General features: G+C 35.7%; 1 protein-coding gene across 3 annotated transcripts in view; it reads left to right on the plus strand.

Annotated features, from left to right (window-relative positions):
* The window catches only part of NUP153 (nucleoporin 153), an 82,007-nt gene that overhangs the window by 12,872 nt on the left and 47,538 nt on the right, over positions 1 to 21,597 (plus strand). For all 3 annotated transcript variants that reach the window (XM_074207210.1, XM_074207212.1, XM_074207211.1), the window contains exons 2-5: positions 15,316 to 15,541; positions 20,491 to 20,739; positions 21,218 to 21,357; positions 21,439 to 21,567. In XM_074207210.1, coding sequence (XP_074063311.1) covers positions 15,316 to 15,541; positions 20,491 to 20,739; positions 21,218 to 21,357; positions 21,439 to 21,567 — 744 coding nt within the window. The remainder of the gene's footprint in view (positions 1 to 15,315; positions 15,542 to 20,490; positions 20,740 to 21,217; positions 21,358 to 21,438; positions 21,568 to 21,597) is intronic.

A 21,597-nucleotide genomic window follows, 5' to 3' on the forward strand; every position in this document is an offset into this window, starting at 1 on the left:
TAGAGCATGGTATTTCATGTAATAAAATGAAATACAGTACAAATGATTGTAATTAGTATAAAAAGTGAAATTAGCAAATATAGATTAGATAGCAAATTCTTGAAAGATCTGGAGCATTTTACTGGGAATTTAAAAGCATGATCTGGAAGCCAAAAGAAGCTAATACTGTTCTGGGCTTCATTAAGAGAGTGTCTTTTCTGCTTTTGTCAGACTACCACTGGAGAACTGAATTCAGGATATTTGAGTTTAAGAAGTACTTTAATATTAAACTGAGTGTGATCAAGTATTTGAAGGGTTGTCAGGTAGAGTAGGAATTCGATTTCCTTGTTTAGACTCTGGGGAGCAGAAGCAATGAATGGAAGTTGCACAGATGCAAATTTAGATATGAAGTCAGTTATTAAAAAAAACCCTTCCTAATAATTAAAATTTTTTATTGAATGAGATGCCTAAAGAAGTAGTAGTGGGTTCTTTTTCCTTGGAGGTCTTCAACTCCAGATTAGATCATTTTTGGTTATGTTCAGTGGGAATTTCTTTCATATTTGACCAGAGATTTGGGGTCCCTGCCAACTCTCAAATTCTATGATTTTGTGACATACAAAGAACCATCGTGAGAGAAGAGGGAACTTGGGGAGAGAGGGGTGTGGTTTTTTAATGTGCTAAGTAGTGATAGTGATAATCTGAGTGTTAGTGGGTGCCAATGTGAGAAGAAACAACTCTGGAGTTATAATCACCCAGAAGCATTTTGCTAGCAGTTCTGGGTGGAAAGTTCTATTAGAAGGAAATATGAAGACTGAGGATTATCCCCCATTAAGTGTGGATATCAGAGCTTGTAATGAATTACATTAAGCTTGCAATGTTCCATATTTTTGTCTCAGTTTAGACTGATTTTTATGCCCAAAATAGGCAGATTTCCTTTTATAAGAGAAAATGAAGGGGGTCAGATTTCTTATCTCTACACATATTGTTTATCAGGAAAAATGAAATAATATAAAATAAACCAAGATTGAAATGAAAAACCTAGGGAAAAGGGTCTGAGACTCCGTGATTTGTGCTGCAGGGTTGGAAGGTGGAAGAATGTTATGCAGAAGGAAAGATGGTAACCATTGAACACTTTGGAGCTTAAAAAACAAATTTGAGCCCTCTGAAGAGTTAAGAGCATCTGTTTGTTTTGGAAGGACAAAGTAGATTCATGAGTGTTGCTAGATGATGATAGATCATCCTGGAAAGATCAGAGAAAAGAAAAAGTTTAGTGAAAAACTATATGGTGAAGGATACTGAAGTAGATATTTGTTAACAACAAGAAATGAATATCCCTTTCTAAGACTTGTCAGTTACTGAACATTTAATTAATTTGTGCTGTATACTATACACCATTACATTTGTGCTGTGTACTATACACCATTACAAAGTAAGGCAAAAGATAGTACCTACTCTCAAGGGTCCCCAGTCTAAGAGAACTTATAGCATAAGACTTTCCTGAAGGAGATTTTTTTTTTAAGCCCTGAAGCTGAAGGTGAGTGGGAATATTCCCAATAAAACCATTTCAGGGTTAATATTCCTAGTGAAGTCCTCTCAGAGTTAAGAAATATTAAAGAAAGAACAAACTATTATTCTTACACTATTTCTAGAAGAAAGCCCCTTGTATTCCAAACAGGTGGCTCACTCTCCTAACTTTTGATAAGACTACTAGAAAGATAGTAGACTTTTCACATGAGAAAAACCTTGCATTCCAAAGAATTTCATGAGCTTCTTGTTTGATAAGTAAACTGTTTCTAGACCTTGTGTTCCAAGACAAGTTACATTACTTCAGTAATATAGTTATAATCCTGAAAGTTATTCTCACCATCTGGATAGTGAGGTAATATTTTATGAAAACTTTTCATTCTTTATTGCTAGGGTAGATTTTCACAAGTAGAATGTAACTCTGAAGACTAACCAATGAGTCTACAGAGAGGGACTAGAGGGCAGAGGAGGGGATCAAGTTAGGCTATATAATCTTGCTTGACTGTCATTTTGGGGCAGCTCCTTGATCTTCTCTACCTTTGTGAGACTTGGAGTGTGCCCTTTTCTCAAGAAAAGCCAAAATAAACTTTTTTGCTCAGAGGAGTCAGTATTTTTTTAAGTGGATTTTTATCCCACACAAAGGTAGGGAGTATTCCAGCTATGAAGGACAACCAGTACAAATGCCTACTTGAGCTTGGTGGATGGTGTGTGGCCTTGTTTGTGTTTTTTGGCTCACCTAGGTGGGGAGAGTGGAATGGGGATGGAGGGAAGAGATTAAGAATATCTAAAAAGATTAAAAAAGGTAAGAGGAACCAGATTATGAAGGGCATTGAGTGCCAAAAATGGATGACAAACTACCCATTTCTGATGAATCATAATGGGCACATAAACTTGCCAGAATGAACATTAGAAAGCCATTTTTAAACAAGACACTGGAGACCTTAGAGGAATAGATAGTGTTTTCAGAGTTGCTAATTGAAGGCAGTGAATACATTTGGAAATTAAAAAGCACATTTAGGAAATGAATAGCCGATTAGTTTAGATTCTAAACTATTTCTGAACTAATTATCTAAACTAAATTTTAGAAAAGTGTGTCTGAGAAAATAGGAATTGAATTTCTGGATGACAGCTATTTTAATGACAAGTTTCTTAAGGCAATGATGGAGTACACTTAATAAAGACTGGTAAATGTATACCTGCATGCTATCTTTCAAATCATTTAAAAAGGGTTTTTTTAAGCGTTAATTATTTTGTTTTTACATCGCAGTCTTCCTCTGCTCCATTCCTTTCAAAATGTGTCTTGAAAAATCAAATCAGAAGTCATTTAAACTGAAAAAGGAAGAAGAAATCTGACTGGTGTATATCTACCAAGTTAGATAACAGAAAAGTAGCTACAATGTAGAGAGAACAGTAGCCGTTGACACATTCAGTATTTCACAGAAAACTTCTAAGAAAGAAGTCAGCAGTTATACCTGTCTTCAGATTTCAATAGAAATGTTCAATGTATGCCTAAGCAAGATAAATTAGAAATCTTTTTTATAAAAGAAAGCTTTTATTTATTTTTTAAAAATTTTTCCCCTAATCTTACTTCCCTCCCCACCCCTACCCCCCACCCCCACAGAAGGCAGTCTGTTAGATAAATTAGAAATCTTAAAGCAAGGAGGCAGATTTGAATTCATTATATGATTGAACCTTAGAGGGATGAAATAAATAATTAAGAAAGTAGTTCTGGAAGGGTATAACTTCCAGAATAATTCAATTCAGAGAAAACAGAATAGAGTAAAATGATAGGATGGCAGGATGGCAGAGTAGTATTGTTTGTAAAGGTTTACTCATTTGAGAAAATCCAGGAGCCAAAGAATTTAAGTGAAGATCAGAGAAAACAAACAAAAGTACTATTGTCATCTGAGCATCTTTCACCTGGAGAGAATAGAAAGTTGATGGTTCAGGAAACATCACAATGTTGGCACACGGGTTAGAATTTAAGATTTTTGAGGATAGAGTCTCTGTCTTTTGTCAAATACTGAGGTGTTTACTAGATGGTTTGTTCATTTTGATGTTTAATTTCATAGTGAAGTGGAACTAGAAGGTAATTTTTTGGGAGAATTTTATTTTTTATTCTAGACTTCAAATAAAATGCATTTTTGTTTATATAGTAAAACAAAAAAAAGGAGACTTGTGCAGAAATGAATCTGTTACATATAGCTTGCTTTTGTTTTAAAATTTGGCATGTACCTTTCAAAGCTATTTTGATCTAATTCTTCCCAAGAGGGAGAAACTGGGTTCTAATTCTCAACAGCAGAGTAGAATGAAGAAGAAGCTGGGATGGCAGTTTATGAAGAAAGCAGTAGTACAGAATGGAGCTTATACTAACCTTTTTCATAAATTTTAGAAAGGTGCTTTACTTTTTGTTGATTATAATATTCTTACTGTTTCTGTATTTTTAAAATTCATACCAAATATTTCTCAGGGAATCAGATATATTTAAATCTTAGCTTTCTTAAATTACTTTTAGAGTTCTTGGGCCTGAGTGTGGGTTTTAGACTCTTCAGATTGGTTATCTGTAGGTTCATTTTGAATTAAGAGGATAAGAGATACCAACATATAAGAATATACTTAATAATTCTTCTTTCTATTTTTTTTTAACAAGGCAGTGGGTTTAAGTGATTTGCCCAAGGTCACACAGCTAGGTAATTATGTATCTGAGATAGGATTTGAACTCGGGTCCTCCTGACTCCAGGGCTGGTGCTCTATCCACTGCACCACCTAGTTACCCCAATAATTCATATTTCTTTAAGGGGTTATTAAACTGGAAGATCGGGTAGATAGAAGGATGTGTAGAGCCATACACTGTTTTAAGCACTTTGTACAAATTCTCACTTGTTCCTCATAATAACGCTGGGAGGTAAGTGCTAATAATAGGTAAAAATAGCACCTACCTCTCAAGAGTTTGTATCAAAGTATTTGATAAATTCCCGGATGGTATTCTTGTAAAAAGATGGAAAGAAATGGATAGTCTAGAAGTATTGGATGAATTCAGGACTGATTGCTAATAATAGCATCTACCATTTAGGGTTAGATAAACATTTTTGTAAAGTGCTTTGTAAACCTCAAAGAGCTACAAAACAACCCAGAATTAATGTGTTTTTTTGCTACATTAAGAGATTAGATTCCAAAAATGAGACAATAGTCCTTCTGTATTCTGCACTCACCACACTAAATTTTGAAAAATTTTGTTCAGTCCTGGGCTTATGTTTTAGAAGGAATAATATAAAATGGAGGTCATTCAGGATAGTGAATGATTTTAGATTTATGGTACATGAAAACTGGTCAAAAAACTTGTTTAGCTTCGAGAAGAGAAACTCTGGAGTAAGCATATGCTAAGCTGTCAGTACATCAGTGGCATTCAATGTTGAGGAAGGATTTAGAGGGTAAGCCAAGGTGAGGAACTAAGCAATATATAATATATTAGCAATAATAACTTCATCCCAAGTTATACAAAGGAATGGGCACCAGAAAATGGAGAAAAAGTCAAGGATAACCTTATCATTTCCTGTGAAAATTTAACTTATTTTAAATTGTGACAATTGAATTAAAGCAGTTTAGAAGCCATACTAGCTTTAACAAGCACTTGAACTGCACTTACCAGACAGAGGGAACTGGTAGCTAAGAGTCAAACTACTTTAGGATACAGATTCATGTGTTAAATACCAGAAGGGAAGGTTACAAACGATAATGCCTTATGAAATAATGGAAACAGTGGAAGCAAACAAATTTACAGACTTGCCAAACAGTCCAAATAAACAACAATGACAACAAATGTCTAGGCATAAAATGAGAGTTTATAGTTGTTTCTAGAATGCTCTTTTAAAAATTTTATTTTTCATGTTCATTTTAAAAAATTTTGAGTTTCAAATTCGTTTCCTCCAGGCAAACAATATGAAGTTAGACAAAATATATTTCTATATTAACTATATTGTAAAAAAAAAGGGAGCAGGGCAAGAAAAATGAAGTGAAAAAAGTATGCTTTAATTTGCACTCAGTTCTGGAATTCCCTCTCTGGAGGTATAGGTAGTGATTTTCACCTTGGTTTCCTTTGAATTGTCTTGATTATTGTATTATAAAATGACTCCTTTTTAAATAAACTCCAGGGGGTTAGTGGTGCAGTGGATAGAGTACGGGCCCTGGAGTCAAGAATACCTTGAGTTCAGATGCGACCTCAGACACTTAATAATTACCTAGCTGTGTGGCCTTGGGCAAGTCACTTAACCCCATTGCCTTGCAAAAAAAACTAAAAAAAGAAAACAAAAAACAAAAGAAATAGAATAAACTCCAGAGGAACATTTATACCCTAACATCTCAGTGCCTTCTGTTTAAAACACTCATACAAACAAAATATAAAAATGTCACTTTAGAAGATGATAATAATAAAAATAATAGTGCTTTAAGATTTGGATCATGTTTTATGATTATTCTCTTAGTTTATCTTCATAACAACTCTGAGAAGTAAGATGATTCTCAGAGGTGGTGTCTAGACCAAAGTATGATCTGAAGTACTATAATCTTTCTTTTTTTTAAATATTTATCTTCCAACTACATGCAAAGATAGTTTTCAACAGTCATTTTTTTCTAAGGGTTTGAGTTTTACATTTTTCTTCCTCTTTTCCTTTCCCTCTCCTCTGTTAGAAAGCAGTCTAATATAGGTTAACTATATATCATTATTAATCATTTATGAAAGAAGAATCAAACCAAAAAGGGTAAAAAAAAACATGGTGGGGGAAACTTATTACAAAACAAATTGTACAAATTAACAACTTTGGTTTTAATTTAAACTTTGGCCTCCATAATTTCTTTTCTGGATATGAATGATATCACATGTCCTTTAGAATTATATTTAATTTTTGTATTGCTGAGAGCAAGTCCATCACGCTGCTGTTAGTGTGTACAATGTTCATCTGGTTCTGTTCACTTCACTCAGCATCATGTTCATGTGAGTCTTTCCAGGCTTTTCTGAAGTTCTGTCCCTCATGATTTTTTTTTCTTAAGTCAAAACTTTCATTTTTTCCTTTTTATTTTTTTAATTATTATTTATTTATTTTCATTTTGTACAATTTTTTTATACATTAATAAAATATTCTTGTTTAAGGGTAAACAAAATAACCCCCCCAAATATAGACTCACTTGAGCAATAAAATAAAGGGGAGAGAAAAAAATTAAAATTAAAATAAAAAAATAATAGTAATAATTGTAGTTATGGCCAGGTGGCACAGTGGACAGAGCTCTGGAGCCAGGAGCACCCGAGCCCATATCCAGCCCCATAAACCCAATAATCACCCAGCTGTGTGACATGCAAGCCACTCCAACCCTACTGCCCTGCAAAAACCAATAAAATAAAATAGTAATAATAGTAGGGGTGGCTGGGTGGCAGACAGAGCACTGGCTCTTGAGCCAGGAGCACCCGGGTCCAAATCTGGCCTCAGACACCCAACGATCACCCTGCTATGTGGCCCCAGACAGGCCACCCAGCTCCATTTGCCCTGTACCCCCCAAAATAATAATAATAATAATAATAATAATGATAATGATGATAATAATAATGATAAATGTGCTTCAGTCTGTGTTCCAACACCAACTCTGTGGCGGGTGGATCACATTCTTTATAAGTCCATCACAAAAGTTGCTTCCATACTTTTCCACTGTTGCCATTGCTGATTGCAACTCCCTCCTTTCATATTTCTCCACTACAATGTACTATATTTTCTCTCTCCTTTCATTCTAATTCTGCTATAGGGTAGCTGAGTGGCTCATCAGACAGATACCTGGCCCCAGGGGCCAAGAGGCCCCAAGCCCCCATACCACCCCTTAAGCCCAGCACCCACCCGACCCTATGGTCCCAGGCAGGCCATCCAATCCCAGCCCTTTCTAAGAAGTAAATAAGAAAATGTGTTATATCTGACCACTCTCCCCCCATGGTCCATCCTCTCCTCCTTCATTCACATCCCCCCCCTTCCCCCGTCCCTCTTCTCTCCTTCTTACTCCAGATGTCTACACCCCATTGAGTATATATGCTGTTTCCTCTCCTAGCCACCTCTGATGAGAGCGAAGATTCCCTCATTCCCCCTTGCCTTCCACCCTTCCATATCATTGCAGTAGCTCATTGTAATAAAGAAAAATCTTATTATATGAAATATCTTGGCCTACCCCCCTCTCCTTTTTCTTTCTCCCATTACATTTCCCTTTTTTCTATTGACTCCATTTTTACACCATATTTTATCTTCAAATTCAGCTTTCTCCTATGTTTCATCTATAAAAGCTCCTTCTACCTGCTCTATTAACTGAGAAGGTTCATATGAGTATTATCAGTGTAATTTTTCTATACAGGAATATATGCAGTTCATCCTCATTAAGTTCCTCATATTTTCCCCTTTTCCTCCACTCTCTATGAGTCCTGTATTTGAAGATCAAACCTTCTGTTCAGCTCTGGCCATTCCAACAAGAATATGTGAAATTTCCCTGGTTCATTGAAAGTCCATCTTTTTCACTGGAAGCTGATATTCAGTTTTGCTGGGTAGTTGATTCTCCCTTGCACTGTGGGTTTTTTTTTTTTTTTTTTTTTTGTAAGGCAAACGGGGTTAAGTGGCTTGCCCAAGGCCATACAGCTAGGTAATTATTAAGTGTCTGAGACCGGATTGGAACCCAGGTACTCCTGACTCTAGGGCCAGTGCTTTATCCACTAAGCCACCTAGCAGCCCCTCAGTTGCATTCTAAGCTCTTTTGCCTTCTGGTATATTATATTCCAAGCCCTATGAGCTTTTAATGTAGTTGCTGCTAAGTCCTGTGTGATCCTGACTGCAGCTCCATGGTATTTGAACTGTATCCTTCTGGCTGATTGTAATATTTTCTCTTTGACTTGGGAGTTCTGGAACTTGGCTATAATATTCCTAGGGGTTGGTTTTTTGGGATCTCTTTCTCTGGGGGGAATCTGTGGATTCTCTCCATTTCTGTTTTGCCTTCTGCTTCTAGGATATCAGGGCAATTTTCCTGTAGTAATTCTTCGAAAATGTCAAGGCTTTTTTCCTGATCGTGACTTTCAGGTATTCCAATAATTTTTAAATTATCTTTCCTAAGTCTATTTTCCGTATCATTTGTTTTTTCAATGAGATGTTTCACATTTTCTTCTAAGTTTTCATTCTTTTGGTTTTGAAGTATTGATTCCTGATTTCTTGTAAATTCATCAATCTCCCTGAGTTCTATTCTTTGTCTGAAGGATTTGTTCTCCTCAGAGAGTTTTCTTATCTTTTTCCATCTGACCAATTCTGCTTTTTAAAGCATTCTTCTCTTCAGTAACTTTGTGAACTGTTTTATCCATTTGGCCTAAGCTGGTTTTTAGCATGCTATTTTCTTCAGTGTTTTTTTGGATTTCCTTGACTAGGCTACTGACTTCATTTTCATGTTTTTCTTGTGTCTCATTTCTTTTCCCAGTTTTTCCTTCTAACTTCCTCATTTGATTTTCAAAGTCTTTTTTGAGCTCTGTCATAGCCTGAGCCCAATTTCTGTTTTCTCTTGGAGTCTTTAGATGCAGGAGCTTGTGCTTCCTCCTCTTCAGACTGAGTATATTGATCCTTCTTGGGATCATAGATCATGTATTTCTCAATGGTGTTCCTCTTTTTTCTCTGCTTGCTCATTTTCCCAGCCTAAGCCTGTTTTTGGATTACTTCCTGAGCTTTTGGGACACTCCCACAAGGGTCTCAGTGTGTGAGGCTCTTTCCTCCCTCCCTGGTCTGTGAACAACCATATGTGTCCCCCTCTGCCACGGGGCTGAGGTGGGGGGGGCCCTGCTGTTCTATGGGGGTCTGGACTGATCAGGATCTGAATGTGGTCAGAGCCCCAGAGTCCTGTTCCAGGGGCAGAGGACAGAGCTCTGCAGTCTCTGTCTCTTCACTCCCCTCCCTCAGAGGCTCAATGGGCTCATGCCCTGGGGGCTCCTGCTTACCAGCTCTGCCTGCTTCTGCTTCCTGGAACTTGCCTGCAGCTGGCTGTGTACCCTGAGGTCTGGGCTCCACGAGCTTGCTCTGGCAGAGGTCCCCCACTGTTCCCCCAATTTGTGCTCAGTGCTCCCCAGGGTGTAAGTTAGGAAACTCCCCTGCAGCTGTGAGCCCTGGCTGCCAGCGCCCTGGGGCTGCCTTCTGGGGGAGGTTGAAGTTCTTTCCCCTCCGACCCCCTGGGGAGCAGAGCCTTTCTGCTCTTTTTCAGGTTACCTTTATTAGGAGCACTGCCTCGCTGGGGCCCTCTGTGGGTTCTGTGTCTCAAAAATTTAGTTAAGAGTCCTTAGTTTAGAAGTTTTATGAGAGAGCGCCTAAGACATGATCCACTCTTGTCACCATCTTGGCTCTGCCCCCCCCATGATTTTTTTAAAAATTTTATTTTTCCAGATTGCTTGCAAAGGTAGTTTTATACATTCATCCATTTACAGGTTTGTGAGTTACACATTTTTCTACCACCTTCCTCTCCTCTCCATGACGGTGGACAATCTCGCAAAAGTTATACATGTATACATATACGTCTGTTTAACATATTTCCATATTAATCATGTTGTAACAAGAGGAATTAGAACTAAAGGGGTAAAAAAAAGTAGGAAAAAGAAAAGACATCCTATTTACATTTACAGTCATGATCTCTAACTCTTTTATTTCCTCCCATGGTATCTTCCCCCATTTATACTTTTCTCTTTCCCTTTATCCGTACTCATCAATGTTTTATTTCTGATTGCTGCCTATTTTTACTTCTGATTGCTGCATCTTGATCATTCCTTCTGTCATACCTTTTCCCTTTCCTTCTCCCTTTTACTTTTTACTTTTTAACTTAAACTTTAACTTTATTTTTACTTCACTCTCTTTGATAAAAAAATCAGTCCTTTCTGCCTATCCCCCCCCCCCCCCACTTCTCTGTAGGGTACGATAACATTTTAAATCCAATTGGGGAATGTATATTATTCCTTATATGTTCCAAATCTGTTGAGAGTGAGATTTACTTACTTAGTGCTCACACCCTCTCTTCTTTCCATCTAATAGATCTTTGTGCTGATTCATATGGTGTTATTTATCCTCTAATGCCTCTTCTTTTCATGTCATGTTTTTTGTTGTTCATTTTTTAAAATTTATTCTTATTAAAAATATTGAGTTTTTTAATTTTCCCTTAATCTTACTTCCCTCCCCCCAGCCCCTCCCACGGAAAGCAATCTGTCAGTCTTTAACTTTGTTTCCATGTTGTACATTGATCCAAATTGTCTCTTCCTTAAGGAAGAGACAAAATGTCTAAGAGGTAACAAGATCAGACAATAAGCTATGTTTTTTTTTCTAAATTAAAGGAAATGGTCCCATGTCCTGTTTTAAAGGGTCTTGACCTACAACTTCTATCAAGATAATCTGTTCTGATACAGTTCTCAAGGGTTGGTTGATTGATTTATAAGGAACATTAAACTCATAGTTAATTCATTCCCACTTCTTCAACTTAAAAGCCATAAATATCATCAAATTTTAATTTATTCCACACCCTCTTTCCAAGTACCTTCTATACAAATACAATTCCCCCATGGGTTTTAAAGCATCATGTGAAGTAAAATTACTCACTGAACTAAAGTTTGATCACAACACAGTGAATTTATACTCACACCCTTTGTCTAAATATATTCAGTTGTCCTAAGAAAAAATACAACATTCAAGAGTTAACTAATACTTCTCCCCCCCCTTCCATTTATCTAACCATTTACATATTGGAAAATCAATTTTTCTTTTCAGTTCTTGTTATTTTATCAGACAACTTTGAAATTCTCTATTTGGTTGAAAGACCATCTTTTCCCCTGAAAGAATAACCTGAATTTTGCAGGATAGCTGATTCTTGGTTGTAATCCAAGCTCTTTTGCCCTCCAGAATATTATATTCCAGGCTCTCCAATCCTTTACAAATCTTGTGCAATTCTAACTTTGGTTCCTTAATATTTGAGTTGCTTCTTATTGGCTGCTTGTTGTATATTTATATTTTTTAGCTTAGAATTCTGAAATTTGGTTAAAATATTTGGAGTTTTTATTTTGGGATCGCTTTCTGGGATGATCAATGATTTTCTTTCCAGTACTATTTTGTCCTGTTGAAGAATATTAGGGCAGTTTTCCTGATAATTTCTTACGTGATGTTTTCCATGTTCTTTCTGATTTCAAGTAGTTCAGTAATTTATTAAATTATCTCTACAGGATTTGTTTTCCACTTTGGTCATTATTTTTTCAGTCTTTTGGTTTTGTTTGATGGAATCTTGGTGTCTCGCAGTCATACATTTCCATTTGTCCAATTCCGCTTTTTTAAGATTTTATTTCCTTCAGTTAGCATTTTTGTTTCCTTTTCTAATTGGTTATGTTTATATATTATAAAATTGACCAGCTGGTCAATTTTACTTTTAAAATAATTTTTTTCTTCATTTAATTTTTCATAATTCTCCTGCATGACTTTCATTTCTCCATTTTTCTTCTGCCTTGTCTTTGATTTTTAAAATTCTTTTTGAGTTCTTCCAAGAGGTCTTTTTGGAATCGAGATCAGTTCATCAACTCCTTAGAGTCTTCACATATAGGTATTCTGTCATTTGCTTTCTCTTCTGAGATGGGGTTTTATATCCCTATCATAATAATAGCTGTCAGTGGTACATACTTTTAGTTTTTCTGGTCATTTTGCCAATTGAGCTATGTTCTGTATAGGGTGTATAGACCCAAGCTTTTTTTTTTTTTATTGGGGGTGGGGTTCTGGTTCCCTGGCTTTCTGCTGTGGCTTTTCAGGTGTTCCTCATTTGCTTCCTGCTATAGGACAGCCCAGCACCACACAAGCTTTCCAGGACTGGAAACCTCTCTGATCTGAGGTTGGAAACCCTCACTGGCAGAGCTATGCTGTGCTCTGTGGCTAAAAAGTCTCTCAATGACTCCCCAGCTGGCCTGCCTACACTGGCATATACTTAACTTCTCTTTTACTAATGTGACAAACCTGTTCCTGAAGTTCCTTTCTAAGCCATATTGATGAAAAGTTGTTTCACAGTTTTTTTGGTGGGTTTTGTCATTTTAAGATCTTTTTAGAGGCATCATTCAAAGTTGTTTCCGGAACCTGGTATCCCTTAAAAGCATAAGATACTTTCCATGATTTCTCATGGGGAGGGGAAAAATAGAAATAGGAAAAATGAGCAACATTACTAACTAAAAAAGATACTTAAGTATGGATTCAGCTTCTTTCTCAGAATTTGGGGGTATGGCATAATTTAATGGTGTACACACTTGGGGTTTTCTTGGCAAAGATACTGGAGTTCATTTCATGGTTTTTATTGGGTTTTTTGTTTCTTTCTTGGAAAAGATACTGGAGTGTTCTGGTCAGGTAGGTGACACCATGAATAGAGCACTGACCTTAAAGTCAGGAGGACAGGAGTTTGAATCCAGCCTCATGCTTGTCACTTACTACAGTTGTGTAATCTTGGGCAAGTCACTTAACCCTGATTGCCTCACATTTAGGGCCATTTCTAATCATCCTCATTCAAATCTGGTCATTAGTTCCAGATCCAGATGAGGAGAGAGTGAGGATGGTGTCTCAAATACAAGTCTTGTGCTCATCACCTCTCTTTATGTCATGATCTTTGATAATGAAGGACTGGAGTGATTCACCATTTCCTTCTCCAGTTCATTTTACAGATGAGGAAACTGAGGCAATTAAGGTTAAGTGACTTGCCCAGTATTGCACATCTAATTAGTGTCCGAATCCAGTTTTAAACTCGGGAGAATGAGTCTTCCTGAATCTAAGGCCAGCATTCTATTCACTTAACTGCCCCACAATTTCTTATACAAGAATTTGTATTACCAAAATTCTTAGCGTAAGGGCAAGACAAACATATTGTACTGAAGAACATGCTAAAGTGCATTATAGCTAGGCTCAAAAATGCTCCTTTTTGGGGAGGGGAATAAATAATTTTTATTTTTACTTGTTAAAGATGATTTGGATTACAAAATAATTCTAAGTGTTTGTCGATGCCATAGGAGAGATTGGGGGGGAGATTTTTTAAATATTTATCAAGATGCACTATATATTTCCTGTTTTTTCAGTCTTAACATAGTAATGGAATTAGTTCTTTAAACTTTTGGTAGAATGTAGAATTCACTTAAAAAGACATTTAGTCTTGAGTTTTTTGGGTTTTTTTTAATGGCTTGTTTAATCTAAGATTGGGGATTTAAGTATTCTTATGTCCTGTTCTGTCAATCTGGGCACAATCCTGAAATCATTTTTTCACAAAAATTTCTACTTAAAATTGCAGATTCCTGTTCTTTTCCAAAATTCATTTCCTGTTAATTTTCCTCTGCAACAAGGGAAAGTAGCAGCATCTCCTTTTTCTATTGAGGAATTTAATATTGGTTATATTCAGCTCCTCTTCTCTACTTTTTTCCAAAAAATATTTTAACAAAATTATTTCCTAGCTCTTCCTTAGGGTCCAGTTGTATTTTTTTGTTTGGTTGGTTTTTTTAAGGTTTTTTTGTAAGGCAAATGGGGTTAAGTGGCTTGCCCAAGGCCACACAGCTAGGTAATTATTAAATGTCTGAGGTCGGATTTGAACCCAGGTACTCCTGACTCCAGGGCCGGTGCTTTATCCACTGTGCCACCTAGCCGCCCCCAGTTGTATTTTTTTTAACAGAACTTGTAACAAAATTCTTGTCATCAGAAGAGAATTTATGAAATTCCTTATATTTGATCTCTAATTTGTTTTTTAAGTCATGCATTTTCTACAGTATTTTTTATTTTTCCTCTCTATTCTCTGAATTTAACTTCTTTAAAATTAATCTTAAAAAACATTCTGGGGTGGCTAGGTGGCACAGTGGGTAAAGCACCGGCCCAGGAGTCAGGAGTACCTGGGTTCAAATCCGGTTTCAGACACTTAATAATTACCTAGCTGTGTGGCCTTGGGCAAGCCACTTAACCCCATTTGCCTTGCAAAAAAAAAAAAACCAAACCTAAAAAAAACCCTAAAAAAATTCTGAACTTAAATCCCATTCCTCAAAAGAGTATTTCCCAATACAAAAAAGGAATTGTTTATGAAGGTATGAATCTCCATCTAGTATGTATATATGAACCCATCATTTATATCATTTCCACCTCTTCTGATTTGTTGACCCATTCTTTCTTGCCATGTGGTTTTTTGAGATAGAAGTATGCTTATTTTTTCAGAATTATCTTTCGAAGGTTAAAGTAGTATTATCTATGTATGTACCAAAATGCCAAGACAAATATTTTCCTAAGTTTGATTGCTTTTGTTTAGTCTTTTTTAATTAACTATTTCTTTGGATTCCCCCATACTAACTTGGCACTTTGCACATAACTGCTTAATAAATTTCTGTGGAATGCAATCTGTTAAACTGGGAATAATATGCCTTGTCTTATTTCACATTATTGTTTTGAAAATCTGAATTTTGTTTAATATCTAACACACTCCTTGGCACATGGTAGAAGTTTAGTGCATTTTTATTATTTGTAAAATATGTTTATAAAAATATATATAGCTAGAATGGAAAAGTTATTGATTTTATATGACAACATGAGTTGCTCTTAAAATAATTTTAAAAATCTGAACTCTTAAATTACATAGGACTAAAAATATTCAATAAGCATCATTTAGGAATTTAGCTATTCTTCATTAACTTCTTATCGTAAACCTGTATTTAAGATTTATTTGGTATTGCTTTATTAGTTTTTTACATTGGTAAGCAGCAGTTTTGTTGGTTTTTTTGTTTTTACCTCCCAACAGGGGATCCTTAGTAGAGTTACAGAATCTGTTAAGAACATTGTCCCAGCCTGGCTACAGAAGTATTTCAACAGGAATGAAACTGTATATGTACGTTCAGATGACAACAGGGAATCAAGACATTGGCAAGAGAATCGACAAAATGATCATCTTTTATATACAGATGAGGAAAACCCAATTATTAATGATGGGAGGATTACTCCTGACCCAACAGTCAGTAATACACAAGGTAAGTAGAAGGATTATCAGTGCTATAATTCCATTTGTTTTGATATAAATTTCTTGATTTAACCTAATTGTTAAAAAATCCTAACCAAGTATTACTAAATCAACGTTACCAAGAAAAACTGAAATATAAATAATATATGTTCAGGTACTTTGACTTCATGGGTCCTTTTTTTACTTGGGTTGTTTGATGGGAAATTTCATGTTTCCCTCTTGGGGGATGGTACCTATTTTCTTATTTATGGTCACAATTAGAGCACTAATAAAATGCATTTTCCTAATCTTAGCTTGAAAACACTATATAAATGCAGACAACTGACTACAATAATTTGCATTAGTATATGTTCATTTTGGATGTTCATTAGTGTGAATTCCTCTAAAAATTTAAAAAAGGCCCTATTTAATAGACCTAATTTCCTTGTAGGAGAAGAAATGCTAAATCTAACCTTTATTTAAATTACATTAATTCACTTTACAGTTTTTTTTTTGGAGTATATTTTTATCCTTACTGGATATAGCAGAATAAATTTTATATATACTATACTTGATGAAAGGTGCTTTCATGCAACAAACAAGCCTGCTGAAATAGATCAATTACCTTGCCATTTCAAGATATGAGATACAAACTTGCAATCTAACTTTGTATATCTGAGTTTAACTATAAAATCAACTGTAATAATCAGGGAGATTATATCGCAAAACCAGAAGCTCTCATAGGTCTAGTTATTTCTACTCAGATGCATGAAAAATATATCCCATCACAGTATCCTTCTAAATTTGTCCTACATCAAGAGCTCCTTTTTGAACATCTCCTGCTTGGATGTCCATTGACATTCTAAACTCACCATGTCAGTGAGTGCTTTTATTTTATCTTTCTTCCAAAATTAACCCTTCTTCTTAAACTTGTCTTATATCTCTTGATCACCAGCTTTCTTGATCTCAGTTTGAAACCTAGAAATCATCCTTGACTTCTTATTCTCACCCTCCATAGTAGCCACATTACTAATAGTTTCACAATATCTCTCACAAGTGCCTCCTCTTTAAACTCACTTCCACCATCTTACTTTAGGCTTCACTATCTTTCTCCTACACTACTGTAATAATCTCTTAATTGGTATCCCTGCCTCTAGTCTCTCTTCCTCTCCAACCTAAGGTCTACACATTGTTAAAGAAGATTATCTCTAAAGCATGAATGTGATCCCTATCTGTCTCATTTAACTCCACTGTGATTCCCTCTTAATTTTCAAAATCCATATCTAATACTTTTTAATTATCATGCCATTCTAGTCAAGAAAGGAATGGAAGGAACAGTCTGATTAAGGATTGTAATAGGGAATCTTTAGCATTTGAGAGATGACTGGTTGTGTGACCTAAGAAAGAAGGAAAAATCAAGGATGATTCTGGGAGAATGATGGTCTGTAAGTAAAAATAAAATAGGGATGAGGCTTTATAAATTCAGTTTTGTATATGTTGATTCTCTGGTGAAATAAGGGGGCTATCTAGGTAGAGATCTAGTAGTTGGATGTATGGAATAGAAACTGATGAAATTTTTCTAGTTAGACTGATGGTGTTTCTTATCATTTGTCCTTTTCTACCACTGCTTTGTTAGAGGTCTCATGCTTGTTATGTGTTCTATCTCTTAACTTCTTTCAGGATCCAGTTCAGATATCTGTTCCTCCATGTAACTGTTTTCTGGTATTTTTAGTTGAAAGTGAGCTTTTCCTTCCTAACATTTCTTTTAGCATGCTGCCTGAATTCCTCCTTTGCCCTTATTCATTCTTCCTTCTGTTATACCTCTGTACCTGGCAGTGTTGAAAGAAACTGGCTAGAATACTGAACATTAAACCAGGATCTTGGATTTAAATACTGTTCCTGATAGTCATTCTCTAACCATGGATCAGTAACTTAATCTTTCAAAGCCATAGTTTTCTTCATCTTTGAAATTAGACTGATAATAAATCATAAATTTGATTTCTTAATCATCTTACAGTATGTGTCTCACTCAGTGGAAGAATATTACTAAATTGCTTGTTGAAGTGATTATTAATATTTTATCTATTAATACATTTTGATTGGAAAATACTTGACTAGATGATCTCTTAAGGTCTCTTCTGGCCCTGAAATTCTGTGATCTTGTCATATCCATCTCTAGTAGTGCCATTTCTTTGTCTCCAAATCTTTATTCTTGCCCCAATATCAAAGGAGAAAAAGCTTATCAAACTTGGCATTCAAAACCTTCCTGTAATCTGATTCTTTCCTATTTTTCCAATCTTATTTCATGTCACTCTCCCATATATACTATACTCTGGTCCTGTCAATTTAGACTTTATGCTGTCCCCCAGATAAAAGCCGTACTTTATTTCTATGATGTCTTTGCTTTCATTACTACATATTTCTGCTATATCACTTCTCAAACCATTCCTAATTTCCTTCCTTCTGATAGCCAGAAGTAATTTCTTTTTATCACTTCTTATCTCTTAGTTTTAATCCCTCCTATACATCCACTGTATCTTTTTATATTATAGGTACTCGTTTATCCTTCTTCCTTATGATTATAAATTGTTTAAGAGTAGAAGTTTTGTCTATTTTTGTATCTTTCACAGCTAAGTATAGGGCCTTTTGTACCTTGCTCTTTTCTCTAAAATCGTTTATGCTGTCCCTTCTTTTCTTTTAATGTTTTGTATATTTTCTTTTCATAGTGCAAAACTCATTCCTCATCTTCAGTTCTTATTTTACAATCTGGCAGCCTCAATTGGAAAAAATCTCTTATCTGTTAAATATCTTAACTATTTTCTAGGCCTCATTTTTCTTGATTTTTTTTTTTAGTGTTTCTAACATTTTACATTGTTGATCACCTCTTTCCTAGATAGTGTTATCTCTGATTTTCTGTGATATTGCTATTTTCTAGTTCTTATCATATCTTTTTTTTTAACTTTTTTTCCTAGTCTCCTTTACTGAGTCATCATCCATGGTTTGAATTGGATTATCTCCCAGGTCTCTGTTTTCTTTGTACTTTTTCTCAATGGGTTCCTTCATTTTCATGGGTTCAGTTATTTCTGAATGGATAATTTTTGGTTGTGTATACATACTCATGGAACTGGAACTTGAGAGAGAATAAGTAGAGACATACAAAGATGGACCCTCAAATATTTTCTCATTTTGTGTTGTTACCAACTTGTTTCTTGCCAGTTTTATAATCATTGGTGGACCCTCAGGGATAAAATAATTAATTCAAAAGGAATAGGTAGGGGTGGCTAGGTGGCGCAGTGGATAGAGCATTGGCCCTGGAGTCAGGAGTACCTGAATTCATATTTGACCTCAGACACTTAATAATTACCTAAGCTATGTGGTCTTGGGGAAGCTACTTAACCCCTTGCAAAAACTTAAAAAAAACTTTTGACTTGCAAAAACTTAAAAAAACAAGGAATAGGTAGCTTGGCTTAGAGAGGCAGTTTGGTATAAAGAATATAATACTGAACTTGGAGCATTGAAAACCTGACTTAAAATTCTGGTTTTTGATTCCTAATAGCTATATGAATAGAGGCAAGTTTCTTAATCTTTTTGTCCATTAGTGATCTCATGTAAAATGTGAGGGTTAGACTAAATGACCTCTTATGTCACACACACACACACACACACACACACACGAGCACATACATAGACTCAAACAAATGATGGTTATCCTATGTCTCAGGTTAAATATGTCCAACTAAAACCTAGTTAATACTTACCCTTTTCTTTAGTCACCTATTTCTGTAATTGCCACAATCCTTTAGTCATTCAGTTGTTTAATCTTAGAGTCAACCTCAGTTCTTCCATAACCAGAAGTTTTCAGTTATCACTTCTTCCACAACATAACTTGGTCCTATGCCTTTCTGTTTGCTCCTATGGCCACCACCCTAGTATAGTCCTCTTAACTAGACTATGATAATAGAGTCTCTGACTAAAATCTCTCCACTCTTCGGCACTGGAGTTAAGTAACTTAACCAAGGTCATACAGCTAATGTAATTATGTGTCTGAGACCGGATTTGAGTCCTTCTGACTCCAGGGTTGATGCTTCATCCACTTTGCCATGTAACTGCCCCCAAAGTGATATAATGTAAAAGTTTGACCATTTCTTGCTATTCATAAAGCTTCTAGCCCATCTTTTCAGATATATGTTTTTTATGTGTTCTTCATATTAGCCAACTGATTTGTTTCTGCTATTATTTCTCCTCTGTGTCTTTGCACAGGATGTCTTTGTCCCTTTTTTTTTTTAAGATTTTGCAAGGCAAATGGGGTTAAGTAGCCTGCCCAAGGCCACACAGCTAGGCAATCATTAAGTGTCTGAGACCAGATTTGAACCCAGGTACTCCTGACTCCAAGGCCGGTGCTTTATCCACTGCGCCACCTAGCTGCTCCTCTGTCCCTTTTCTAAAAGCTTTATTTTTTTCACCTTCAGGCCTTTTTTTTTCATAGCTAAACTGAAGGAACTATCTTTATTAATTCCTTCTAAGGACAGTGATCATTACTGTCATCTATTCCTTTATATAGTTTGCATTGTTAGCTATGTACCTGTTGTATCATTATTTTCCACATTCTCTCCCTTCACCCCCAGCTAATAAATATTTTTCTTGAAGGCTGTACCATTTCAATCATTTTTGTCTGTATTCCTAAAACCTCCAACAACAAAGTGTCAGGCATTAATAGGCAATAAAAAATATATATATTGAACTTGATCATATATCACAGATGCTTTATATTGTTTGAATGAACAAAGGAAAAGACATCTCATTCATAGCTGATTAGAACCTTAAACTTATAAAGCAGAGATGAAATTTGACTTATTTGAAATGTTCATAAATTAGTCCTGTAAGTACTTCTGATAATAAGTACTTTTAAGTATTTTGATGTGATACTGTTATGTTGTCATATTGCTATAATAGTCATTATATTGATGATTTCCTTTTAAGAACCTTCAACAAGTAGATCTGCTTTAAATTATCCGGATGTTTTAACAAGGCCTTCTCTTCATCGGAGCCACCTGAATTTCTCCATGTTGGAATCTCCAACATTGCATTGTCAGCCATCCACATCTTCAGCATTCCCAATTGGCAGTTCTGGGTTCTCATTTGTAAAAGAAATCAAAGATTCTACCTCTCAGCATGATGATGATAACATCTCAACTACCAGTGGCTTTTCTTCTAGAGCTTCTGATAAAGGTAATCTTTAGTTGTAAATATTGTAGTAGTTTAGACCTAAAAGGGGGACCTAAGAGACCAGGTAGTCTAACCCTCTAATTTTATGGATGAGGAAAGTGAAACCCAGTGAAGTTAGATAAGTTGCTTAAGGTCACAAAAGTAAATATTAAATATAGAATTCAGCACAGCTTCTCTCAACTCCTATGAGCAAACAGAAGTGGATAGAGTCAGTGCTTTTTCTGTTTGCCATTTATATGATAGTCTAGTAATCTTTTGAACTTTCTCTCTAAATAGAGGTTTGGAGTTCATTACTTCACCCTCAGTCAGAGAAGGATGGATAAAGTGGAAGATCCAAGACAGTTAAGATCTTAGAGGATGATGGTGCCATGTCAGTAATGAGCTTCCTGAACCACAGTGGAAAAAATACCCAAGTAGTACAAACCAGGGAAGAAATGAGCATATACTCATAAGTTGTTTTTTTTTTTTTCCCACTTTTCAGATATTGCTGTTTCAAAGAACACTTCAGGGCCACCTCTGTGGTCTCCCGAAGCTGAACGTTCTCATTCATTGTCACAACATACTGCCACCACCTCAAAGAAACCAGCATTCAATTTGTCTGCCTTTGGAACACTTTCCCCTGTGAGTCTCAAGTAATATATGTATTAAATCACATTAGTTTTGTTACCCTTGCTTATGGTCTGTCATTATTTTTCACTGCAGTCACTTGGGAATTCTTCAATCCTTAAAACAAGCCAGCTTGGGGATTCTCCTTTTTACCCTGGTAAAACAACTTATGGTGGTGCAGCAGCAGCTGTTAGACACTCAAAAATGCGGAGTACACCTTATCAGGTAAAAAAGAATGGTTTGTGATATGGGGGA

The sequence above is a fragment of the Macrotis lagotis genome, chromosome X, assembly GCF_037893015.1.
Source record: "Macrotis lagotis isolate mMagLag1 chromosome X, bilby.v1.9.chrom.fasta, whole genome shotgun sequence".
Classification (NCBI taxonomy): domain Eukaryota; kingdom Metazoa; phylum Chordata; class Mammalia; order Peramelemorphia; family Peramelidae; genus Macrotis; species Macrotis lagotis.